The sequence below is a fragment of the Giraffa tippelskirchi genome, chromosome 1 (assembly GCF_054371585.1).
Source record: "Giraffa tippelskirchi isolate mGirTip1 chromosome 1, T2T-mGirTip1v1.2.pri, whole genome shotgun sequence".
Classification (NCBI taxonomy): Eukaryota; Metazoa; Chordata; class Mammalia; order Artiodactyla; family Giraffidae; genus Giraffa; species Giraffa tippelskirchi.
Window position 1 is genome coordinate 20581284 of NC_137275.1, and position 20715 is coordinate 20601998.

The following is a 20715-nucleotide window of genomic DNA, read 5'->3' on the forward strand; positions in this document are numbered from 1 at the left end:
AAGGAATAATAAACACTATTTTTATTAGACAGCTTGGTTATATCTCTGTTAGCCTCTGATGGGCCAAAATATATATATTCATACATAAATATTGATATATACATACACAGACATACAGATGAAACAAGAGATATAGGTACTTGGTAATATGCTAATAAAGTTTAAATGTGTATTAAAACTATACTCAGTTTTTTCAACCATCTGTAGAGCACTAAACTAAAAAAAGTAAAACTAACTGTAAGCTAAGTTGCAAAGAAAATTTCAATAAAATCCCCCAATAAGGAGCTATAAAGGGAAGCTTCTTCAACAGCAGTGCAATAAAATGACAAATTGTGTTCACAACCTTAGATACAAATAATTAGGTTTACTATGAAATTTAAAAAGAATCCCACAAAAATTTTAGGCTAAAGGCAAGTACAAATCTACAAGTATAGAGTATTTAGAAAAATGAGAAAAATGAGAACACTAATTCTCAAATGTTGTTGATTGTGGCCAAAGCAGAAGGAAAGATTTTGTGTTAAAAACATTTATTATTTTAAAAAAACAGAAGTAAAAAAATGACTAAGTGCAACTCAAAGAGTTTGGATAAAAACAGGACACTTGTAAAACGGCACAAAGAAGAATGTGTTGAAGAATAAAAATCAAATTAATCAGCATCACAATCAATTAAAAAATAACATGGTAGTCCTTTAAAACCAAATAGCTTCTAAATACAATTAAGAGAAAAGATAAAACACAAATTTTAAAAATAGGAGTTAGATATTTGATAACACAAAAAAGTACAGAGGAAATATACTACAAAGACATTATATACTATTCTATGAAAATATGTGAGGAAATTGCAACGGAGTAGATTACTTCTGAGACAGATTTCACATTCAAGTTGGTTCAAGAAATAAAAAACATTATTTTCTCTTATAAGAAATAATCAAATTTTTCTTCTGAAAAGCTTTGAGCCGTGTGGGTTTATTGTTGAGAATTGTGTCAAACTTAAAAAAAAGGTAATACAAATTCTACATAAAATCTTTTCTCAAATATGGAAAAAGCCAGCTTTGATTTTTAAAGAGTCTTTTAAAGATAGTTGAAAAATTATACTATATACTTTAAGAGAATGAAAAGAAAAGCCACAGATTAGGAAAAAAAAAAATATTTGCTAAGCATTTCTGATAAAGGACTTGTATCCAAAATAAACAAAGAACACTTAAAATGCAGCAATAAGAAAACAGCCTCATTAAAAAACAGACAAAATATTTGAACAAATATTTCACCAAAGAAGATATACAGATGGAAAATAAGCATATGAAAAGGTTCTCAGCATCACACATTATTAGGAAATTGCAAATTAAAGCAACAATGTGATACTATCGCATTACTGCATGTAAACACAATCGCTTCAGTCATGTCTGACTCTTTGTGACCCTATGGACTGTAACCTGCCAGGCTCCTCTGTCCATGAGACTCTCCAGGCAAGAATACTGGAGTGGGTTGCCATGCACCCCTCCTGCATCTCCTGCATTGCAAATGGATTCTTTACCCACTGAGCCATCTGTACGTGCTAGAAAGGCTAAAATCCAAACACTGACAACACCAAATGCTGACAATGATATAGAACAATAGGCACTGTCATTCACTGCTGGTGGCATAGTCACTTTGGTAGACAGTTTAACAGTTCCTTACAAAGCTAAACATAGTATATGATCCAGCAATCACAGTCCTAGACATATACTCAAATGAGTTGAAAACCAATGTCCACACAAAACCCTGCACAGAGATATCTATGGCAGCTTTATGTCATAACTGCCAAAACTTGGAAGCTACTAACATGTCCTTCAATAGGTAAGTGGATAAATAAACTGTGGTACATCCAGACAATGAACTATTACTCAGCACTAAAAAGAAATGAGCTCTCAAGCCATGGAAGAGACATGGAGGAAAATGAGACGCAAATTGCTAAGTAAAATAAGTCAATCTGAAAAGGCTATGATTTCAATGATACGATATTCTGGAAAAGGCAGAACTTTAGATACAGTAAAAAGATGAGTGGTTGCCAGAGGTTAAAGGAGATAGATGGGGAGGGGTGAGTTAGGAGGGGCACAGGGACTGTTTGTTGTTGTTTAGTTATCAAGTCTTGTCTGACTCTTTTGCAACCACATGGACTGTAGCCCAGACTTCCCTGGTGGCTCAGTGATAAAGAATCCGTTTGCCAATGCAGGCAACATGGGTTTGATCCTTGGATCAGGAAGATCCCCTGGAGAAGGAAATGGCACTCCAGTATTCTTGACTGGAAAATTCCATGGACAGAGGAGCCTGGCAGGCTACAGTCTATAGGGTCAGGCCAGAGTCGGACACAGTGGAGCTACTGAGCATGCACACATGGATTATAGTCCACCAGGCTCCTCTGTCCACGGAATTTTCCAGGCAAGAATACTGGAGTGGGTTGCCATTCTCTACTGAGGGACTGAACCCATGTTTCCTGCATTGGCAGATGGATTCTTTGCCACTGAGCCACCAGGGAAGCCCAGGGAATATTTAAGGCTTGATATTTGGATATTTGCTTTGGTAACTGTTATGATGGATACAAAACAGTATACATTTGTCAAAACCCACAGAATTGAACAACAGGACAAAGAGTGATCTCTAATATAAACTATGGACTTAGTTAATAATTTTTCAATTTGGTTTATTAATTGTAACAAATATAGCACATTAATGTGAGATGTTAATAACACGGGAAGTTGTGTATGTATGAGGAGAAGAGGTGGAAACTATACTTTGTCCTCAATTTTTTGTAAACCTCAAACTAATCCAATAAAATAAATTCTATTAATTAAAATATTACCTATAATTCAATATTCAGTGTCCATAAATACAGCATTATTAGCAAGGAGGAAAATAAAACTACATACACAGAAACACTCTCATAAAGAGAGTTGCAAAAATCTCAAATAATATATGAGCAAAGCAATTTGGATCGTCTACTGAAGAAATAATTCAAGAAGCATTTTTACCTGGAAAGCATCTCAAAATTTACATACACATAGCACACTGTATAACAATTTTATTTATAATAATAATTTCAGTTGATGGCAAAACTGCATTTGGAAGGAAATATTGACATCCATTTCTGGCTAAGTCTCAAAGCAATATTAGGAATAGGAGTATATTTCTCCCCATTTAAAATATTAATATTAAATCGAGTCAGCATCATATGAATGGTTTTTAACAATGTGTGCTTCTTGTTTCAAGAGATTTCATAATAGACATTTCTTGGGTGTCTTCCAAATTCATGATAATCTCCCCCTCTCTAGAAACAGCCCTTGAGACTCAGGGATGAAGCTCCAGGTAGTATGTCTACCATCTGACCTTTACCATTGCTGACTGATGTAGCAGACACCCAGCCCTCTGATGGCTGATCAGGCTTCGTCTCCTGAGAATCTGAAATTTAGGGTTGACAGACAGAAACTGGGAAGTAGCTGGAGCTCTGCTTTATTTACTGACAGTGTTTGACAGAGAGGCTTCCAGAATTCTCTATTCTTTCCTGAGTCTTGGCTTTCAACTGTTCCTTGGATTCTAGCTTACTTCTATTTCCACTTAAATGTGTGAGATTTGTTTATATGGCTTCCAAACAACAACAGAAAACCTCAGGTAACTCAGATGCTAATAGGTGTTTGATGGTGAAAATGGAGGGGTGTTGATCAGTAGACAATTTGTGTGGAAACTTAAACAAACTTACAGAGCTCTCTCTATTTTGGAACTTCTCAGAGTCAATAACATGTCACATTGTGAGTCTCGAGGAGAAATCTGTGGTATGCAATTTCACAGCCTTATTTGACCACAGAATATTTTTTGTTTTGGAAGATACTTTAAAAAGGATGGTGTGCTACAGAACATACTTTGGGAAACAGTTCCCTAGTGGTATTCTCAATAAACCAGCATCTTCATCCTCTTGACTTAATTGGTTCTAGAAAGTTTTGGCCAATTCATGTCATATCTACAACAATCTCTTGGTAGCTGTAATGAGGAGGAAATTAATTCATAATAGCAGTAGTATCAGCAGGAAAAATAAAAACAGAAGGTGCCTGAGATTCCTTTTTAATCCAAGTTAATGAATTTCTTGAGGGAAGCACTTATTCACTATTGTGTCCCTGGAAGAGTATCTGGCTCACAAGAAACAAAAAAACAAGTGTGTGTGTGTGTGTGTGTGTTAGTCGCTCAGCCATGTCCAACTCTGTGCAACCCTATGGACTCTAGCCTGTCAGGCTTCCCTGTCCTTGGAATTCTCCAGGCAAGAATAATGGAGTGGGTAGCCATTCTCCAGGGGATCTTCCCAACCCAGGGATCAAACCCAGGTCTCCTACACTGTGTCCTTCATAATTAAATAAGTAGAAAGTGAAAGTGAAGTCACTCAGTCATGTCCAGCTCTTTGGGACCCCATGGACTGTAGCCTACCAGGCTCCTCCACCTGGTAGGAGGAGGAGTAGAATTTTCTAGGCAAGAGTACTGGAGTGAGTTACCATTTCCTTCTTCAGGAGATCTTCCTGACCCAGGGATTGAACCCAGGTCTCCTGCATTGCAAGCAGATGCTTTATCTTCTGAGCCACCAGGGAAGCCCTAAATAAGTAGATATTTTCTTTTAATTTCCTCGAGATTAAGATAGTTTCTGGCTATTGTTAATTGTTTAAATCATATCATTCTGGGAGATACAATAAAATTTGAGGATGCTGGTCATAGATCAGGTAGTTCTAAGTATATACATTTTTATCTTACAAAAACTGTAGGAATTGCACAGAAAGAATATTCATCCAGTCACATTGTCACTGGATGCTTTTCCTCCTTTTGTCACCACCAGTGAAAGAGGAAGAATGAATTGCTGCTCCAATGACTGAATACCTTGGTGGTGGTAGTTGCTAAGTCATGTCCGACTCTTGCGACCCCATGGGCCATAGCCTGCCAGGCTCCTCTGTCCATGGGATTCTCTAGGCAAGAATACTGGAGTGGGTTGCCATTTCCTTCTCCAGGAGATCTTCCCAACCCAGGAGTTAAACCTGGGTGTCCTCAGGCAGATTCTTTACTGACTGATCTATGAGGGATGATTGAGTACTTTAGTATCCCAGACTTCTCCCTTTACTCTCTCCTACTTGCGCTCTCTACTGCATTGAACTGGATGCATTGTTTTGTCAGAACTATGCGCTTTTCTGAAGATTCTCATTCATTCACAAGATTGTCATAGTTGTAATTAAAGTGTGTTAGTTGCTCAGTTGTTTTCAACTCTTTGTGACCCCATGGACTGTAGCCCACCAGGCTCCTCTAGCCCACCAGGCTCCTCTAGCCATGGAATTCTCCAGGCAAGAATACTGGAGTGGGTAGCCATTCCTTTCTCCAGGAGATTTTCCCAACCAGGGGATCAAACCCAGGTCTCCTGTATTGCAGGCAGATTCTTTACCATCTGAGCCATCAGGAAAGCCCAAGGAGAACATAAATCTGCATAGTCTGACCATCCTAGATTTTAAATTTTAGTGGTGCTGGGCTCCTGGTTGATGCTGAGTCAAGTTTCCCTTCTCTGGGATTTTGAACTTGGGTAAAAAGAGAAGGGGGAAGGGAAGGAAGGAAAGAGGGAGGCGGGGGGAGAGAGAGAGAGAGAGGTGTACACCTGGAGAAACAGAGAAGCTGTTCTGTTGAAAGAGAATATGATGCACAGAGAACAGCACAGTAATGGAATAGAGCAGGACTTCTGACAGTGTATGATGATGATTATTCCTGCGATGCAGACATATCCCATTCTTTAATCCTAGGAGACAGCTCAGTGTTTTTACAAGAAAGCTTCAGATCGGATAGCCATCACTTGCAACCAGTCTTGGACAATGCCTTTAAACTATCACTTGGAGAAAATTACGCTTAACTTGCAAGGCTATTCTGTTCAGCTGAGGGAATCTATAAATAGATTAGAAAAACAGCAAGGAGAAATCATAGATGTTTTGGATTTTGAAGAGACCTTCAAGAGCCAAAGTCTGGAGAGATAAAGTGATTTGGCCAATTACCAACATCAGCTTGCCAAACAGTCTGGTTCTTAATGCTCTTTACTCTTTATTGCATTGCTCAATTTCTGGTTTCATTTCCTTTCCGTCGGGTAGTTCATTCTTCAGTCCTTTGTCTTTGGCTCACCATTCTTCTACTGATGCTCATATACGTTTCACATATTCCCTTTCCTTGGCCCTGCATTCGACCATTAGCTTCAGGTTAAAATTACTTTCTTTGTGAACCCTGAACTCAAGCGTAACAGCTCTCTAATCGCTGTCTCTTCTTTCCTGGGTAAAAGTCAGTTCAAGAACTTCCATAGCAGGAGTTTCCAATTCCCAGTAGTCACATTAGTTTGACCTTAGTACTGTGATCACAGGGCCAGGTAAGATGTGAGAGATAAGCTCAACACAAGGACATGTTATTTAAAACATTTATAGGAGTTGTGGCTCTGTTGATATAGAGTATATATATATATAGGGGCTTCCCGGGTGGCTCAACGGTAAAGAATCCACCTACTAATGGAGGAGATGCATGAGATGCGAGTTCCATCCCTGGGTCGGGAAGATCCCCTGGAGGAGGAAATGGCAACCCACTCTAGTATTCTTGCCTGGAAAGTTCCATGAACAGAGGAGCCTGGTGGACTATCTAGTCCGTGGGGACGCAAAGAGTTGGACACGACTGAGCGACAGATAATGAATGAAATCTTACACAGATTCACTGAATATCAATCAACCTGGGTGGGTGCTGCAAACTTAAACCAGGCTACAAAATCAGGCAATATGATGTCTGAATTCAAGGCCAGCTGCATTTGAAAGACATGATATTGGAACTCTCAGAAGTCTAGTCTTAGCTTTGCACTGGCCCAGAAGTTCTAATCCTGAGAATGTCCTGGGTATTTGGGATCCACATCCCACATTATGGGCCAAACTGTGCTCACATTCATATCTAAATTTCTGTTCCTCCCTCCCCGCACCCCAGTACCTCAGAATGTGACTGCACTTTGAGAAGTGGCTTTTGAAGAGGTAGTCGAGTTAAAATGACGCCATTACAGTGGACTCTAACCTAATCTGACTGATGTTCTCACAAGAATAAGAAGTTGTGACACATGGAGAGACACCAGGGATGCTGCACAGAGGAAAGACTGAGGGAAGAAGCAGCAAGAAGCATGCCACGTGCAAGCCAAGGAGAGAGGTCTCAGGAGAAACGGAGCTTTCTGGCTCCTCGATCCTGGGCTTACAGTCTCTAGAAGTGTCAGAACATAAATTCTCGTTGTTTAAGCCACCCAGTCTGCAGTATTTTGTTATGGCAGCCCTAGCAAACAAATACTCCGTTCAGTATTTACTATCATTACATTCAGTTCAATTCATTTCAGTTCAGTTGCTCAGTCGTGTCCGACTCTTTGCGACCCCGTGAACCGCAGCACACCAGGCCTCCCTGTCCATCACCAACTCCCGGAGTCCACCCAAACCCATGTCCATGGAGTCGGTGATGCCATCCAACCATCTCATCTTCTGTCGTCCCCTTCTCCTCCTGCCCTCAATCTTTCCCAGCATCAGAGTCTTTTTCAATGAGTAAGCTCTTTGCAACAGGTGGCCAAAATATTGGAGTTTTAGCTTCAACCCCAGTTGTTCCAATGAACACCCAGGACTGACCTCCTTTAGGATGGACTGGTTGGATCTCCTTGCAGTCCAAGGGACTCTCAAGAGTCTTCTCCAACACCGCAGTTCATTCAGTTCATTAAATTCAGTCTCTGCGCTGTGGGCGTGATGCAGATCCCGTGCCCTGAGTTCCCGCTAGCATTTCTGCCTGCTAGCTGGGGGACGCTCAGGTACATGTGGCTTCTTAGCGCCTGGAGCTCAGGACCGAGCACTTCGCTCCTTCTCAGTCGCTCTTCTCGAGCCTTCTGCTGTCTGTGTGGGCCTCAAAGGTGCATCTGCACTTAAAGCGAGCTTGGAGTAGGAAGAACATGGAATCCATCTCTCTAGCTAGACAACAATTGTACTGGCAGAAACTGTTGAAGATACTGACTGGAGGGGCATGGCAACCCACTCTGTATTGTTGCCTGGAGAATCCCATGGGCAGCAGAACCTGCTGGGCTGTAGTTCATGGGGTCGCAAAGAGTGGGACACTACTGAAGTGACTAACACACCACACCCATTCAATTTAGAAGGTAATGTAAAAACTACTTTCGATGACATAATTAATTTTTGTGTCTTAAACGTTGGGACAAAATATAGAAACAAACTAAGTATGTGAAATCTTTTAAATATTTGAAATAGCTATACTTAAAAATATTTTAAATAGCTAAAACATTTAAGAAACACAGGCATATTGGGGGATAGATTATCTAATTTGTGTCTGTGCTTACTTGTGCAGTCGTGTCTGACTCTGTGATCCCATGGACTGTAACCCACTAGGCTCCTCTGTCCATGAAATTTTCCAGGCAAGAATACTGGAGTGGGTTGTCATTTCCTACTCCAGGGGATCTTCCGAACTCAAGGATCAAACTGCATCTTTTGCATTTCCTGTATTGACATGTGCCACCTGGGAAGCCCAGATTATTTAATAGGTAACACTGACTCAATTGACATCAGTTTGAGCAAACTCCAGGAGATGGATGAGCAAACTCCAGGAGATGGTGAAGGACAGGGAAGCCTGGCACGTTGCAGTCTATGGGGTTGCAAAGAGTCGGACATGACTGAGTGACTGAACAACAACAAGCATTATTATTCTAATTTAAAATGTGTACAAAACCAGAGAGACTTACATAGGAAATAAGTTTATGGTTACAAAGGGGAAAGGGACGGGCAGAGGGGTAAACTATGAGTATGGAATTAACAAATACAAACTACTATACATAAAATAGATAGCCAATAGGATTTACTAAGTAGCACAGGGAATTATATTCAATATATCATAATAACCTATAATGGAAAATAATATGAAAAATGTATAACTGAATCACTTTTCTATACACCTGAAACTAACACAATATTGTAAATCAAATGTACTTCAATAAATAACAAATCTAAATTACACCCACCTTGAAGGCAGCTCCTAAAAACAAAGAAAATTAATTTTGGATAAAAGTTATTTTTATTTAAAAATAAAATATGATATTTGATTAATTCAGACTATTTTAAATTGAAATCTTATAAATTTATGAACTATATTGAAACTTTTATGAGAACACGAATCATTATAAGTTTAATTAATTAAATTTATGACAGTTATTTAAATCTGTAGGAAAGCTTGTTAGTTGGAAATTTGAAATCATTAGAAACTTGAATGTAATGAAGCTCACAAATAAAATTTAAAATGTTTAAAGGATTTTAGTTAACTACACTATAGAATTCATAAAAATAATTGCTAAAATTTCACCAAATCTATGGATAGAAAAATAATTTGTGTATATATTTAAAATATAAGTTGTTGTGTTGTTCTGTCACTCAGTCATGTCCAACTCTTTGCAACCCCATGGACTGCAGCAGGCCAGGCTTCCCTGTCCTTTATCATCTCTTGGAGTTTGCTCAAACTCATGTCCATTGAGTCGATGATGCCATCTAACCATCTCATCCTCTGTTGCCCTCTTCTCCTCCTGCCCTCAATCTTTTCTAGCATCAGGTTCTTTTCCAATGAGTCAGCTTATAGCATTTGGTGGCCAAAGTATTGGAACTTTAGCTTCAGTATTATCCTTCCAATGAATATTCAGGGTTGATTTCCTTTAGGATTGACTGGTTTGATTTCTTGCTGTCCAAGGGACTCTCAAGAGTTTTCTCCAGCATCACAGTGTGAAAGCATCAATTCTTCAGCATTCAGCCTTCTTAATGGTCCAACTTTCACATGACTACCGGAAAAACTGTAGTTTGACTATACGGATGTTTGTCAGCAAAGTGATGTCTATGCTTTTTAATATGCTGTCTAGGTTTGTCATAGCTTTTCTTCCAAGGAGCAAGTGTCTTTTAATTTCATGGCTGCAGTCACGGTCTGCAGTGATTTTGGAGCACAAGAAAATAAAGTCTGTCACTGTTTCCATTGTTTCCTCATCTATTTGCCATAAGGTGATGGGACCAGAGGCCATGATCTTCATTTTTTAAGTGTTGAGTTTTAGGCCAGATTTTTCACTCTCCTCTTTCACTTTCATCAAGAGGCTCTTTAGTTCCTCTCTGCTTTCTGCCATAAGTGTGGTGTCATCTGCATATCTGAGGTTATTGATATTTCTCCTGGCAATCTTGATTCTAGCTTGTGTTTCATCCAGCTTGGCATTTTGCATGATGTACTCTGCATATAAGTTAAATAAGTAGGGTGACTGTAAACATCCTTGATGTACTCCTATCTCAATTTTGAACCAGTCTGTTGTTCCATGTCTGGTTCTAACTGTTGCTTCTTAACCTGCATACAGGTTTCTCATGAGGCAGGTCAGGTCGTCTGGTATTCCCATCTCTTTAAGAATTTCCCACAGTTTGTGTGATCCACACAGTCAAAGGCTTTAGGGCAGTCAGTGAAGCAGAAGTAGATGTTTTGAATTTGAAAATGTAATAAGTCAAGTATTTATCCTATTTCAAAAACAATCCCAGCTTTACAGAAATGTTGCAAGTTCAGAACAAAGATTTTTTTCCCCATGAAATATTTAAAATTTGCTGACATGATACCTTTTGACTCCCAAATACTTTAGTATAATTTCCTGCAATCGAGGACATTTTCGAATATAACCACAGCATAATCATCAAAATCAGGACATAAATATCTTTATATTACTACCATCTAATCTATAGAAATCATTCAATTTTCACCAATTGTCCCCAAATTCCCTTTAGAAGATATGGATAAAGCTCAGAATCTTGTGCTGCATTTCTTTTTTGGGGGGGCCTACCATGTGGCTTGTGGAATTTCAGCTCCCCCACCAAGAATGTAACCTGGATCCTTGGCAATGAAAGCACCACGTCTTAATCACTGAACCACTAAGGAATTCCCCATGTTGAATTTGAATATCAGGTCTCTCTAGTCTCACTCAACCTTGGATCATTTCTCAGTCTTCTGCTCTGATAATCTTGACATTTTTGAAGATGTCAGGCCAGTCAGTTATTTTGTAGAATGCCCCTGGATTTGGGTTTGTCTGTGTTTTCTCTTGATTAAATACTAGCTATGCAACTTTGGCAGGACTTCTACAAAAGGGATGCAGAGTTCTTCTAGTGCATCTTAATTAAGTGAGGAACAAACTCAGTTCATCTCTTTACTAGTCATATTCTCTTTGATCATTTACTAAAAGTGGTATATTCCAAGCTTCTGCATTGTTTCCTCTGTAATAAGTATTTTGTGGGAGATACCATGTAAATATTCTGTTCCTCATCAAACTTTCCATTTATTCATTTAAGTAGATCTGTATAGACTCATGGTTTCCTATTTTATACCTGCTGTTTTCATTATCTGATGCCCAAACTGTCCCAAATTTGGCCAGTGAGAACCCTTTCAAGGTGGAGTCTGTGTTCCTTTGATAAGTTTGTTTCATTTTTCTGGAACGTATTTGTTTTCTGGCACACAAAAGGATTCCAGACTCTTTAACTCTCCCTGCCTCAGTCCTAGAATCAGTTATTTTTCTACGGATCCCTTCTTCCCTTTGGCAGAAAATGGTGTTGAGAAACTAAGATCTGGGTGCTAGGTGTGCTCACTTATATCGGGTGTTGCTGCTCTGAGGTTGTCTCAGTGGACAGAGTGCTGGAATATGTATGCATACACACAGAGGTGTATATTCTGTATCTGTTGTATTTACTGAAAATGAAGAGAGCGCACCAATACATCCAATTCTAATTTAACACCACTCTACTATTCCACACTGGGACCTGACACCTCGAGCCAGACTATCACCTCCTCCATGAATACATCCTGCTCACTGCATTGGAACTGGGGACACCCTACTCTGGGCTCTCCCGTTCCAACCCTGACACTGAGCCTTGCTTGGCTCCACCTAATTGCCTTAGAACTGGATTGCTTAGAAGTGGAAGGAAGGCAATGGGAAGGAGAAGAAGAAGCATGTGTGTTTAGTCACGTCTGACTCTTTGTGACCCCATGGACTATATAGCCCACCAGGTTTATCTGCCCATGGAATTTTCCAGGCAAGAACACTGGGGTGAGTTGCCATCTCCTACTCCAGGGATCTTCCTGACCCAGGGGTTGAACCCACATCTCCTGGGTCTCCTGAATTGGCAGGCAGATTCTTTACCACTGCGCTACCTGGGAAGCCCCAGAAGGAGAGCCAAATATTAATCTAAAATCACAAACAGCCTCTGAATATCTTTTCTGCCCAAAAGTCACCTGCAGGAGCATATTAGGAAAATGTGTTCTTCACTCTCATGAGGTTCTCATTTCTCTAAAGTCTCTGGTTTCCTTTAGGTTTCATTTTCTCAGCTTTATTGTCATAAAGTTCACATTGTCTAGGCACATAAACACATTAGACACCTCAATCATTTTATACTTCAACTCATGGGATACTTAAGGTTATATTTACTCATGTGTGTGTGTTAGTCACTCAGTCGTGTCCAACTCTTTGCGACCCCATGGATTGTAGCCCGTCAGGCTCCTCTGTCCGTGAGATTTTCCAGGAAAGAATATTGGAGTGGCTTGCCATTTCCTTCTCCAATTTACTCATGTAGTGCTAATGAAAACCTTGAAAACCTTTGGACAGTCTTCCAATTTGAGACCTCTTATGTCAGATGGTAAAGAATCTGCCTGCAGTGTAGGAGACCTGGGTTTGATCCCTGGGTCAGGAGGATTCCTGGAGAATGGAATGGCTACCCACTCCAGTATTCTTGCCTGGAAAATTCCATGGACAGAAGAGCCTGGCGGGCTATAGTCCATGAGGACATAGCTGAGTGACTAACATCAAATTCAGTGATTTTAGGAGATAGCACTGCCTGGTAGCATAAGGCTTTGCCTAACTCTGTTTGGCAATACTAGGACCTAGAACATTTTTGGACATTTGGAAATGTGGAAAATCTGAGGTACAATGTAAGTCACTAATTACTTTATTTTTGAAGAAGCAATAAGATTTTATCCCAGGAATTACTGCAATCAGCTTCAGTGTTTAGGGGAAAAAAAATCAGAAAAACCTCAAAGCAGATTAAGACAGTATTAGTACCACAGAGCAATGGCACCCTACTCCAGTACTCTTGCCTGGAGAATCCCATGGATGGAGGAGCCTGATAGGCTGCAGTCCATGGGGTCGTAAAGAGTCGGACACGACTGAATGACTTCACTTTCACTTTTCACTTTCATGCATTAGAGAAGGAAATGGCAACCCACTCCAGTGTTCTTGCCTGGAGAATCCCAGGGACGGTGGAGCCTGGTGGGCTGCCGTCTATGGGGTCGCACAGAGTTGGACACGACTGAAACGACTTAGCAGCAGCAGCAGCAGTACCACAGAAAGACAGTCAAGATCATGATTTCCTCTCTAATTTCTTCATCAACTTTTATTATTCTAATTTGCCTTATAGATACTGGACTCACTTATTACTCTAATTTGCTTCTGGTTATAGGAGTCATTTACATTTAGCAAACCATTAGGGAGGGAACTAGCTACCATGTTTGTAGTTAAGTCTTTCTTCTGGAAACGTGGTCAAAAATGACAGCTTGTGCGTAGAGCTCTGTTAGGATCGGGTTTCTAGTAGAGTTGTCACCAGGTTGAGCCTAAAATACACGAATCATATTGTTAGTCAGGTCAGTCCATGCACATAATTCACATTAAATGAATTTTCTTCCTTGCTTCAATGTTGTAGCAAATAGAACTAAGAAAGCTGTATCCATGGAAACATGTCCAAGTTTCCCCCCAGATTCTTTTCCCAGGAGTGGTGATAATTCCAATCAGGAGCTCTGAGGCCCTGGTGGTGACATTACTGAAAATATCTAGGATCAAAGCAGTGTCGCAGGTTCATACTTGTCTAGACTCTGCTGAACCCCACGGGTCACTAACTCTGCAGAATTCCCAGGGAAGGGCTTTGCACACACAGGTGATTGCAGGGTAATAAGTTAAAAAAGAACCCTATCTTGATTTCAAGTTTGTCAAATAAAAATGTCTCTGATTTGGAATTGATTCAGACTAGTGGAACTAACTACCTGTCCATGGTGGGTTTCAGGAATAGCTTCTTACTCGTTTGATAGCTATTTGATTTACATTTCTCCCCCTTTACATTATAATCCATGAAAAAGATTTGGTCCTTTTACTTTTATGCAGATATTTTGCCATACTTATAAGGCCCCCAGAGAGAACCTCTGGGAGAAAGTATTCACTAATGTGGAACTGATAAAAGAGAAGACAGATCCGAAAAGAGCCAGACAGTATCTAATATTAGTCATTGGGCCTTTCCTGTATTTGATGTACAAAAGAATGAATGATGTTACTTGCTCTCTCTCCTTCTCTTGTAGGAAGAGATGATAAGAATTTAGATCAGGGACTAGAGAGAAGCTTTGATATTACCTTTTCCCCCTGGTATTCAATTTCTTGTGCTAGTGAGAAAGAATATATCAGACCCATCTTCTGTTAAAAGAATGGTAAAATTGTAAAGATTTTCAAACGGGGAAAACAAATAGAGTGAGTGTCTTGAGTGGCTTACCCTTCCATGTTTTATACTATGTTTGTGCTATTTTATGACTCATTAAGTTGGAGAAAACTGATAATAATGCAAAATATTCTTCTCTGCAAAGATGCAAATTAATTGTACTCAGTGGCACACCATTGATTATTGCTTCATCTTGAGACCTGTTTTACATTAATTTGTAAATTAATTTCAGTCTTTTTTTTCCCCTACATGTGTTCTGATTTTTGACTTCTCCATTGAACTGCTTACAACATCTTACTTGTTCACTGCATAATTTATGAATAAACAAAATTTTTGACACATTCATTTTACATCAGTATGAGAGTCACAATTATATCTGTTTTAGAAACACTATCTTGTAAATATTTTGGAGATTCCAATTTGATGCACAGTGAATTCACCTGACAGTTGAATAGCTTGAGTAGCTGGAGTGTGTCTCTCTTGGGTGACTTAAACTCTTTATTTCTTGGTTTCCATTGGTAAATCCCTAGTAGCAACAGAACTTTAACTTTGTTGATCCTCTGTTTCTTCATGTATTTCCCTTTTTACTATGTTTGTATTTTGTTTTTGCTTTTGGAACTTTTACAATGAATAAATTATTCCCCTTTGGTGACAACTGTGATTTGGAACTTGATTTTATGGCTTAACCTTTGTGTTTTCTGTAAATAGATGAATAGATTACTGAGATTTATTCTTTTTTTGAGTAAGAAGCAACAGAAAATCTGATTTGTTATTATTATTTTTTCTTTATTTGTCTACTTGTCTTCTTCGAAGAAATTAAGAATCTCATGCCCATCAGGAAAGAGGAAAACTTTTTTGATATACGGGCAGATTACTTTTTTGCATTTACTCTTGAGTTGTGGTTATGTTTAGACTTGAAGCTACAAGATCCCTATGTGTCTGTGTGTATATATGTTTAGAATTCAGAAAGACCTTTGCATCTTTATGTATGAGTACATAGCATTTTCCTATCTCTGGAGAGAATTAATAAATTAGATTTAGAAGTCTCCTAAATTAAAGAAATTCTGTTCTGATTGGCCTGTAGAGCTCTTATCTAAATAAGTTCTTATGTAAGTCAAATATTTATAAAATTCCAGAAAAATGTGGAAATTAAAGTTTTGATACTTTTTTGTTTGTCCATGCACCATGAGAATCTTCCCCAACCAGGGATTAAACCCATGTCCCTCACGTTGGGAATGCAGAATCTTAACCACTGGACTGCCAGGGAAATCCAGAGTTTGGATACTTTTAATGTGGTATGCTTAAAGAGTATTCTCACAGAAATGATTTAAAATTTTAAGATCATACAATTGAGATAAATATTTGACAAATCAGAGTAGTGTAATAATTTTGGTTTAACTTTTCCTCTGATTTATCAGTATTAGGTATAACATAAGCATATAGTTTATTCTACTGTACTTGTGTTTGCTTTTCTTAAGCTTATTGATGGATACTGATAAAATAAGCTAACACTACTCTGATACAATCTGTAATGAGAAATCTGTATTTAACAAAATCAAATCATTATTCTGACAACTTTATTGCAGCAGTAATTTTGTTTTTTACTGTCAACTTGAATATAATTACTCAGATCTTTAGGTAACATACAAACTTAGACAGCTATTAGGTTAAATAGCATAAAGAATATTCATATGATATCCAGATAGTTTCTAATCATGATAGAATACTGAAAATTTGATGCCTAATTATTAAACTTAACTTTAAGTTTATATACTTTTGCTTATAGCCAATGAAAAGTTCCTATTTTGGGTCATGTTAGTGAACATGTTTATTTTTTCTCTTTAAAATTATATGTGTGTGGCTGTACAAAGATGCAACATAAACTTCTCTTGTCTGTTAAAATGTCTTTGGGAGAAAGGAATTCTTAGTTATGTACCTCTAATTTTCTCCACAGAGTTACTTTGGCTGAAAAATCCTAATTAATATGAATGGTTGAGAAGACATCATAAGCAATGTAGTTGTTGTTTAGTCGTTGAGTCTTGTCCGACTATTTTCAATCCCATGAACTATAGCACACCAGGCTCCTCTGTCCATGGGATTTCTCAGTCAAGAATACTGGAGTAGGATGCCATTTCCTTTTCCAGAGGATTTTCTCTACCCAGGGATTGAACTCGCATCTCCTGCATTGGCAGGTGGATTCTTTACCACTGGCCAACTGGGAAGCCCCATCCCAAGCAATAGGAATAGACTAATACCACAGTCTCTTTGCTTTTGTGTTTCAAAGAGAAAATAGTCTTATCCTATAGTGGAGGTTTTTTTTTTTAATTAATTCTTATTGGAGTATAGCTGCTTTACCTGTGTTAGTTTCTTGCTGTACAGCAAAGTGAATCAGTCATGTGTGTACATATGGATACATATATATCCAGTCCTTTTTAGATTTCCTTTCCATTTATAGTGCAGGTTTTATAACAGTATATAGTAGCAATATATATATGTAGTATAGTACTATATGGTAGTAACTATATATATAGTATATAGGGCCTTCCCTGGTAGCTCAGCTGGTAAAGAATCTGCTTACAATGTAGGAAGTCCCAGCTCACTTCTAGGGTTGGGAAGATCCCCTGGAGGAGGGCATGGCAACCCACTCCAGTATTCTTGCCTGGAGAATCCCCATGGACAGAGGAGCCTGGAGGGCTACAGTCCACGGGGTTGCAAAGAATCAGAAACGACTGAGCGACTAAGCACAGCACAGCACAGTAATTATATATATAGTATTGGGCTTCCCGGGTGGCACTAGTGGTAAAGAACTCACCTGCCAATGCAGGAGGCATGAGGATCCCTGGGTCAGGAAGACCCCCTGGAGAAGGAAACGGCAACCTACTCCAGTGTTCTTGCCTGGAGAATCCCAGGGACGGGGGCACATGGTGGGTGGCCGTCTATGGGGTCGCACAGAGTCGGACATGACTGAAGCGACTTAGCAGCAGCAGCAGCAGCAGTAATAAATCACTTACCAATTTTAAGTCCCTCTTATCTACAGATAGTATTGTTTTGTTCTGATGCTTCCCGGAAGTGTCTCTTATAGTTACAGGTGAGAATCTGTGTCTTCAACTAAGAAGAAAAGTCTCAGAATATTGTAGAAAAGAACTGTATCAGGTACGTCAATTACTGACACTTCAAAGCTGAGCTAACATAGATTAGACAACTTTCAATCTGCACCACCAATAGATTGAGTCAGGATTTTCAGGTTCAGTTTTGGCCAAAAGAGAGGACTGCATAGGACGGCTAACCAAAGATCCACTGGAGCAGGAATCAATTATAACTGGCCTGAATAAACTCTTAAGAGAAATTTTACTGTGGCTATTTGTCTGGAACATTGTTGATGTTATTTAATGTTCTATGTGCAGATATCTAAGAATCACCCTATCTCCTTTTTGTTAAGTAATATGTAACACATACAATTTAGTAAAGTCTGTTTTTGTAAAATGAAGCCAAACATTTTAAAATGATTTTAAAATGATAGCTGATACCCACTTATTCCTCAGTCATGTCTGACTCTTTGCAACCCCATGGACTATAGACTCCATGGAATTCTCCAGGTCAGAATACTGGAGTGGGTAGCCTTTTCCTTCTCCAGGGGATCTTCCCAACCCAGGGATCAAAACCAGGTCTTCCACATTGCAGGTGGATTCTTTACCAGCTGAGCCACAAGGGAAACCCACTTATTCCTCTAGGATTCAGAAATTTATATGGTCTCTTTACTTTCCATGGCCATTAAGTTATTTGCCTAGGTTCAGTAAGGCTCTGTCATCTATAATTGTACATAACATAATTGTTCAAATTGAAAAACCAAAGCCTTGCCTAGAATGTCATACTTGAATGGAAGCAATGCCTATAAAGTGCTGACCTATTCCTTGATTTAAAAAGTCCAAGAATATTGTATATTATATGCTTGCTCAGTCGCTCAGTAGTGTCCAATGCCTTGTGACTCCATGGACTGCAGTCTGCCAGGCTCCTCTGTCATGGAATTTTCCAGGAGAGAATACTGGAGCAAGTTGCCATTTCCTCCTCCAGGAGATATCCCCAACCCATGGATTGAGCCCCCATCTCTTTTGTCTCCTGCATAAGCAGGCAGAATTTTTACCACTGGTGAAGTGAAAGTCGCTCAGTTGTGTCCAACTCTTTGCCACCCCATGGACTATACAGTCCATGGGATTCTACAGGCCAGAATACTGGAGTGGGTAGCCTTTCCCTTCTCCAGGGAATCTTCCCAACCCAGGGATCGAACCCAGATCTTGCGCATTGCGGGCAGATTCTTTACCATCTGATCCACGTGGGAAGCCCATTACCACTAGTGCCACCTGGGAAACACACTATATGTAACTAACTTTAAAATATTTGGGAGACCTAGTGAACAGAGGAATTTACCCCAATTTACAGGTATTTCAGGTGAAATATGGTGGAGAGCATTCCTTGGGCTTGGTTTCCTAGCCTCAGGTCAATAAATAATAGAGTGTTTTAAAAATGCAATTTGAGATTTCTTATGAAAATTTCCAAACCCAATTTAATTTAGTATTTGTTCAAAATTGTATGGATTTAGAGTTTATATGGTCAGCTTAAGGTGTCCAATATGGCAAAATAAACCTTTTGTTGCATCTATGTAAAAAATCAGACAACTCTAATGAGAGCAGCTTTATTTTATAAGAATAATCTTTCTTTGAAATTATGATAAAAAGAGGAGAGGAGGCTCACAGGGAAAATTGTAAGAGGCTTTGAGAGTTACATATCAAACAGTGGCTATCTTGAATGCTCATTTAGATTTTCTCATCTTTGATTGATATTACAACTCTATAAGTTCTCAAAGTCAGATAATGATTTAAATACTTTGTATCTGTATAAATGAAAGACACTTGTATTTGGTAGACTACAACTAACTTTTGCATTGATTTGAGGAGACCAATTGTGCATCTAGTTCTAAATTCACCTCAGAATTTCTTATTCCCTTTATATGCCTCTGCTCTGAATTCTTCTTGGCATCAACAGTAATAGCTACCAGTTTGTCATTAATAATGAGTTAAAAATCTTTGACACATTGAGTTTAGTGAAAAATATATACACATTCTACCTGAGAATCATGATTCTACTTTCTTTTAAAAATTGTTCCTTAACAATAGGATGGGTCGTGGTGGAGAGGTCTGACAGAATGTGGTCCACTAGAGAAGGGAATGGCAAACCACTTCAGTGTTCTTGCCTTGAGAACCCCATGAACAGTATGAAAAGGCAAAAAGATAGGACACTGAAAGATGAACTCCCCAGGTCAGTAAGTGCCCAATATGCTACTGGAGATCAGTGGAGAAATAACTCCAGAAAGAATGATGGGATGGAGCCAAAGCAAAAACAATACCCAACTGTGGATGTGACTGGTGATAGAAGCAAAGTCTGATGCTGTAAAGAGCAATATTGCATAGGAACCTGGGATGTTAGGTCCATGATTCAAGGCAAATTGGAAGTGGTCAAACAGGAGATGGCAAGAGTGAACGTCGACATTCTAGGAATCAGCGAACTAAGATGGACTGGAATGGGTGAATTTAACTCAGATGACCATTATATCTACTACTGTGGGCAGGAATCCCTTAGAAGAAATGGAGTAGCCATCATAAGTCAACAAAAGAGTCTGAAAGGCAGTACTTGGATGCAATCTCAAAAACGATAGAATGATCTCTGTTCGTTTCCAAGGCAAACCATTCAATATCACAGTAATCCAAGTCTATGCCCCGACCAGTAATGCCAAAGAAGCTGAAGTTGAATGGTTCTATGAAGACCCACAAGACCTTTTAGAACTAACACCCAAAAAAGGTGTGCTTTTCATTATAGGGGACTGGAATGCAAAAGTAGGAAGTCAAGAAGCACCTGGCGTAACAGGCAAATTTGGCCTTGGAGTACAGAATGAAGCAGGGCAAAGGCTAATAGAGTTTTGCCAAGAGAACGCACTGGTCATAGCAAACACCCACTTCCAAAAACACAAGAGAAGACTCTACACGTGGACATCACCATATGGTCAACACCGAAATCAGATTGATTATATTCTTTGCAGCCAAAGATGGAGAAGCTCTATACAGTCAGCAAAAACAAGACCAGGAGCAGACTG

General features: G+C 39.1%; 1 protein-coding gene across 5 annotated transcripts in view; it reads right to left on the reverse strand.

Annotated features, from left to right (window-relative positions):
* Positions 1 to 13457: 13457 nt before the first annotated feature.
* The window catches only part of CFAP299 (cilia and flagella associated protein 299), a 638853-nt gene continuing 631595 nt past the window's right edge, over positions 13458 to 20715 (reverse strand). For all 5 annotated transcript variants that reach the window (XM_081583846.1, XM_081583821.1, XM_081583840.1 and 2 more), the window contains one exon: positions 13458 to 13701. In XM_081583846.1, coding sequence (XP_081439972.1) covers positions 13606 to 13701 — 96 coding nt within the window. In that variant the 3' untranslated portion in view covers positions 13458 to 13605. The remainder of the gene's footprint in view (positions 13702 to 20715) is intronic.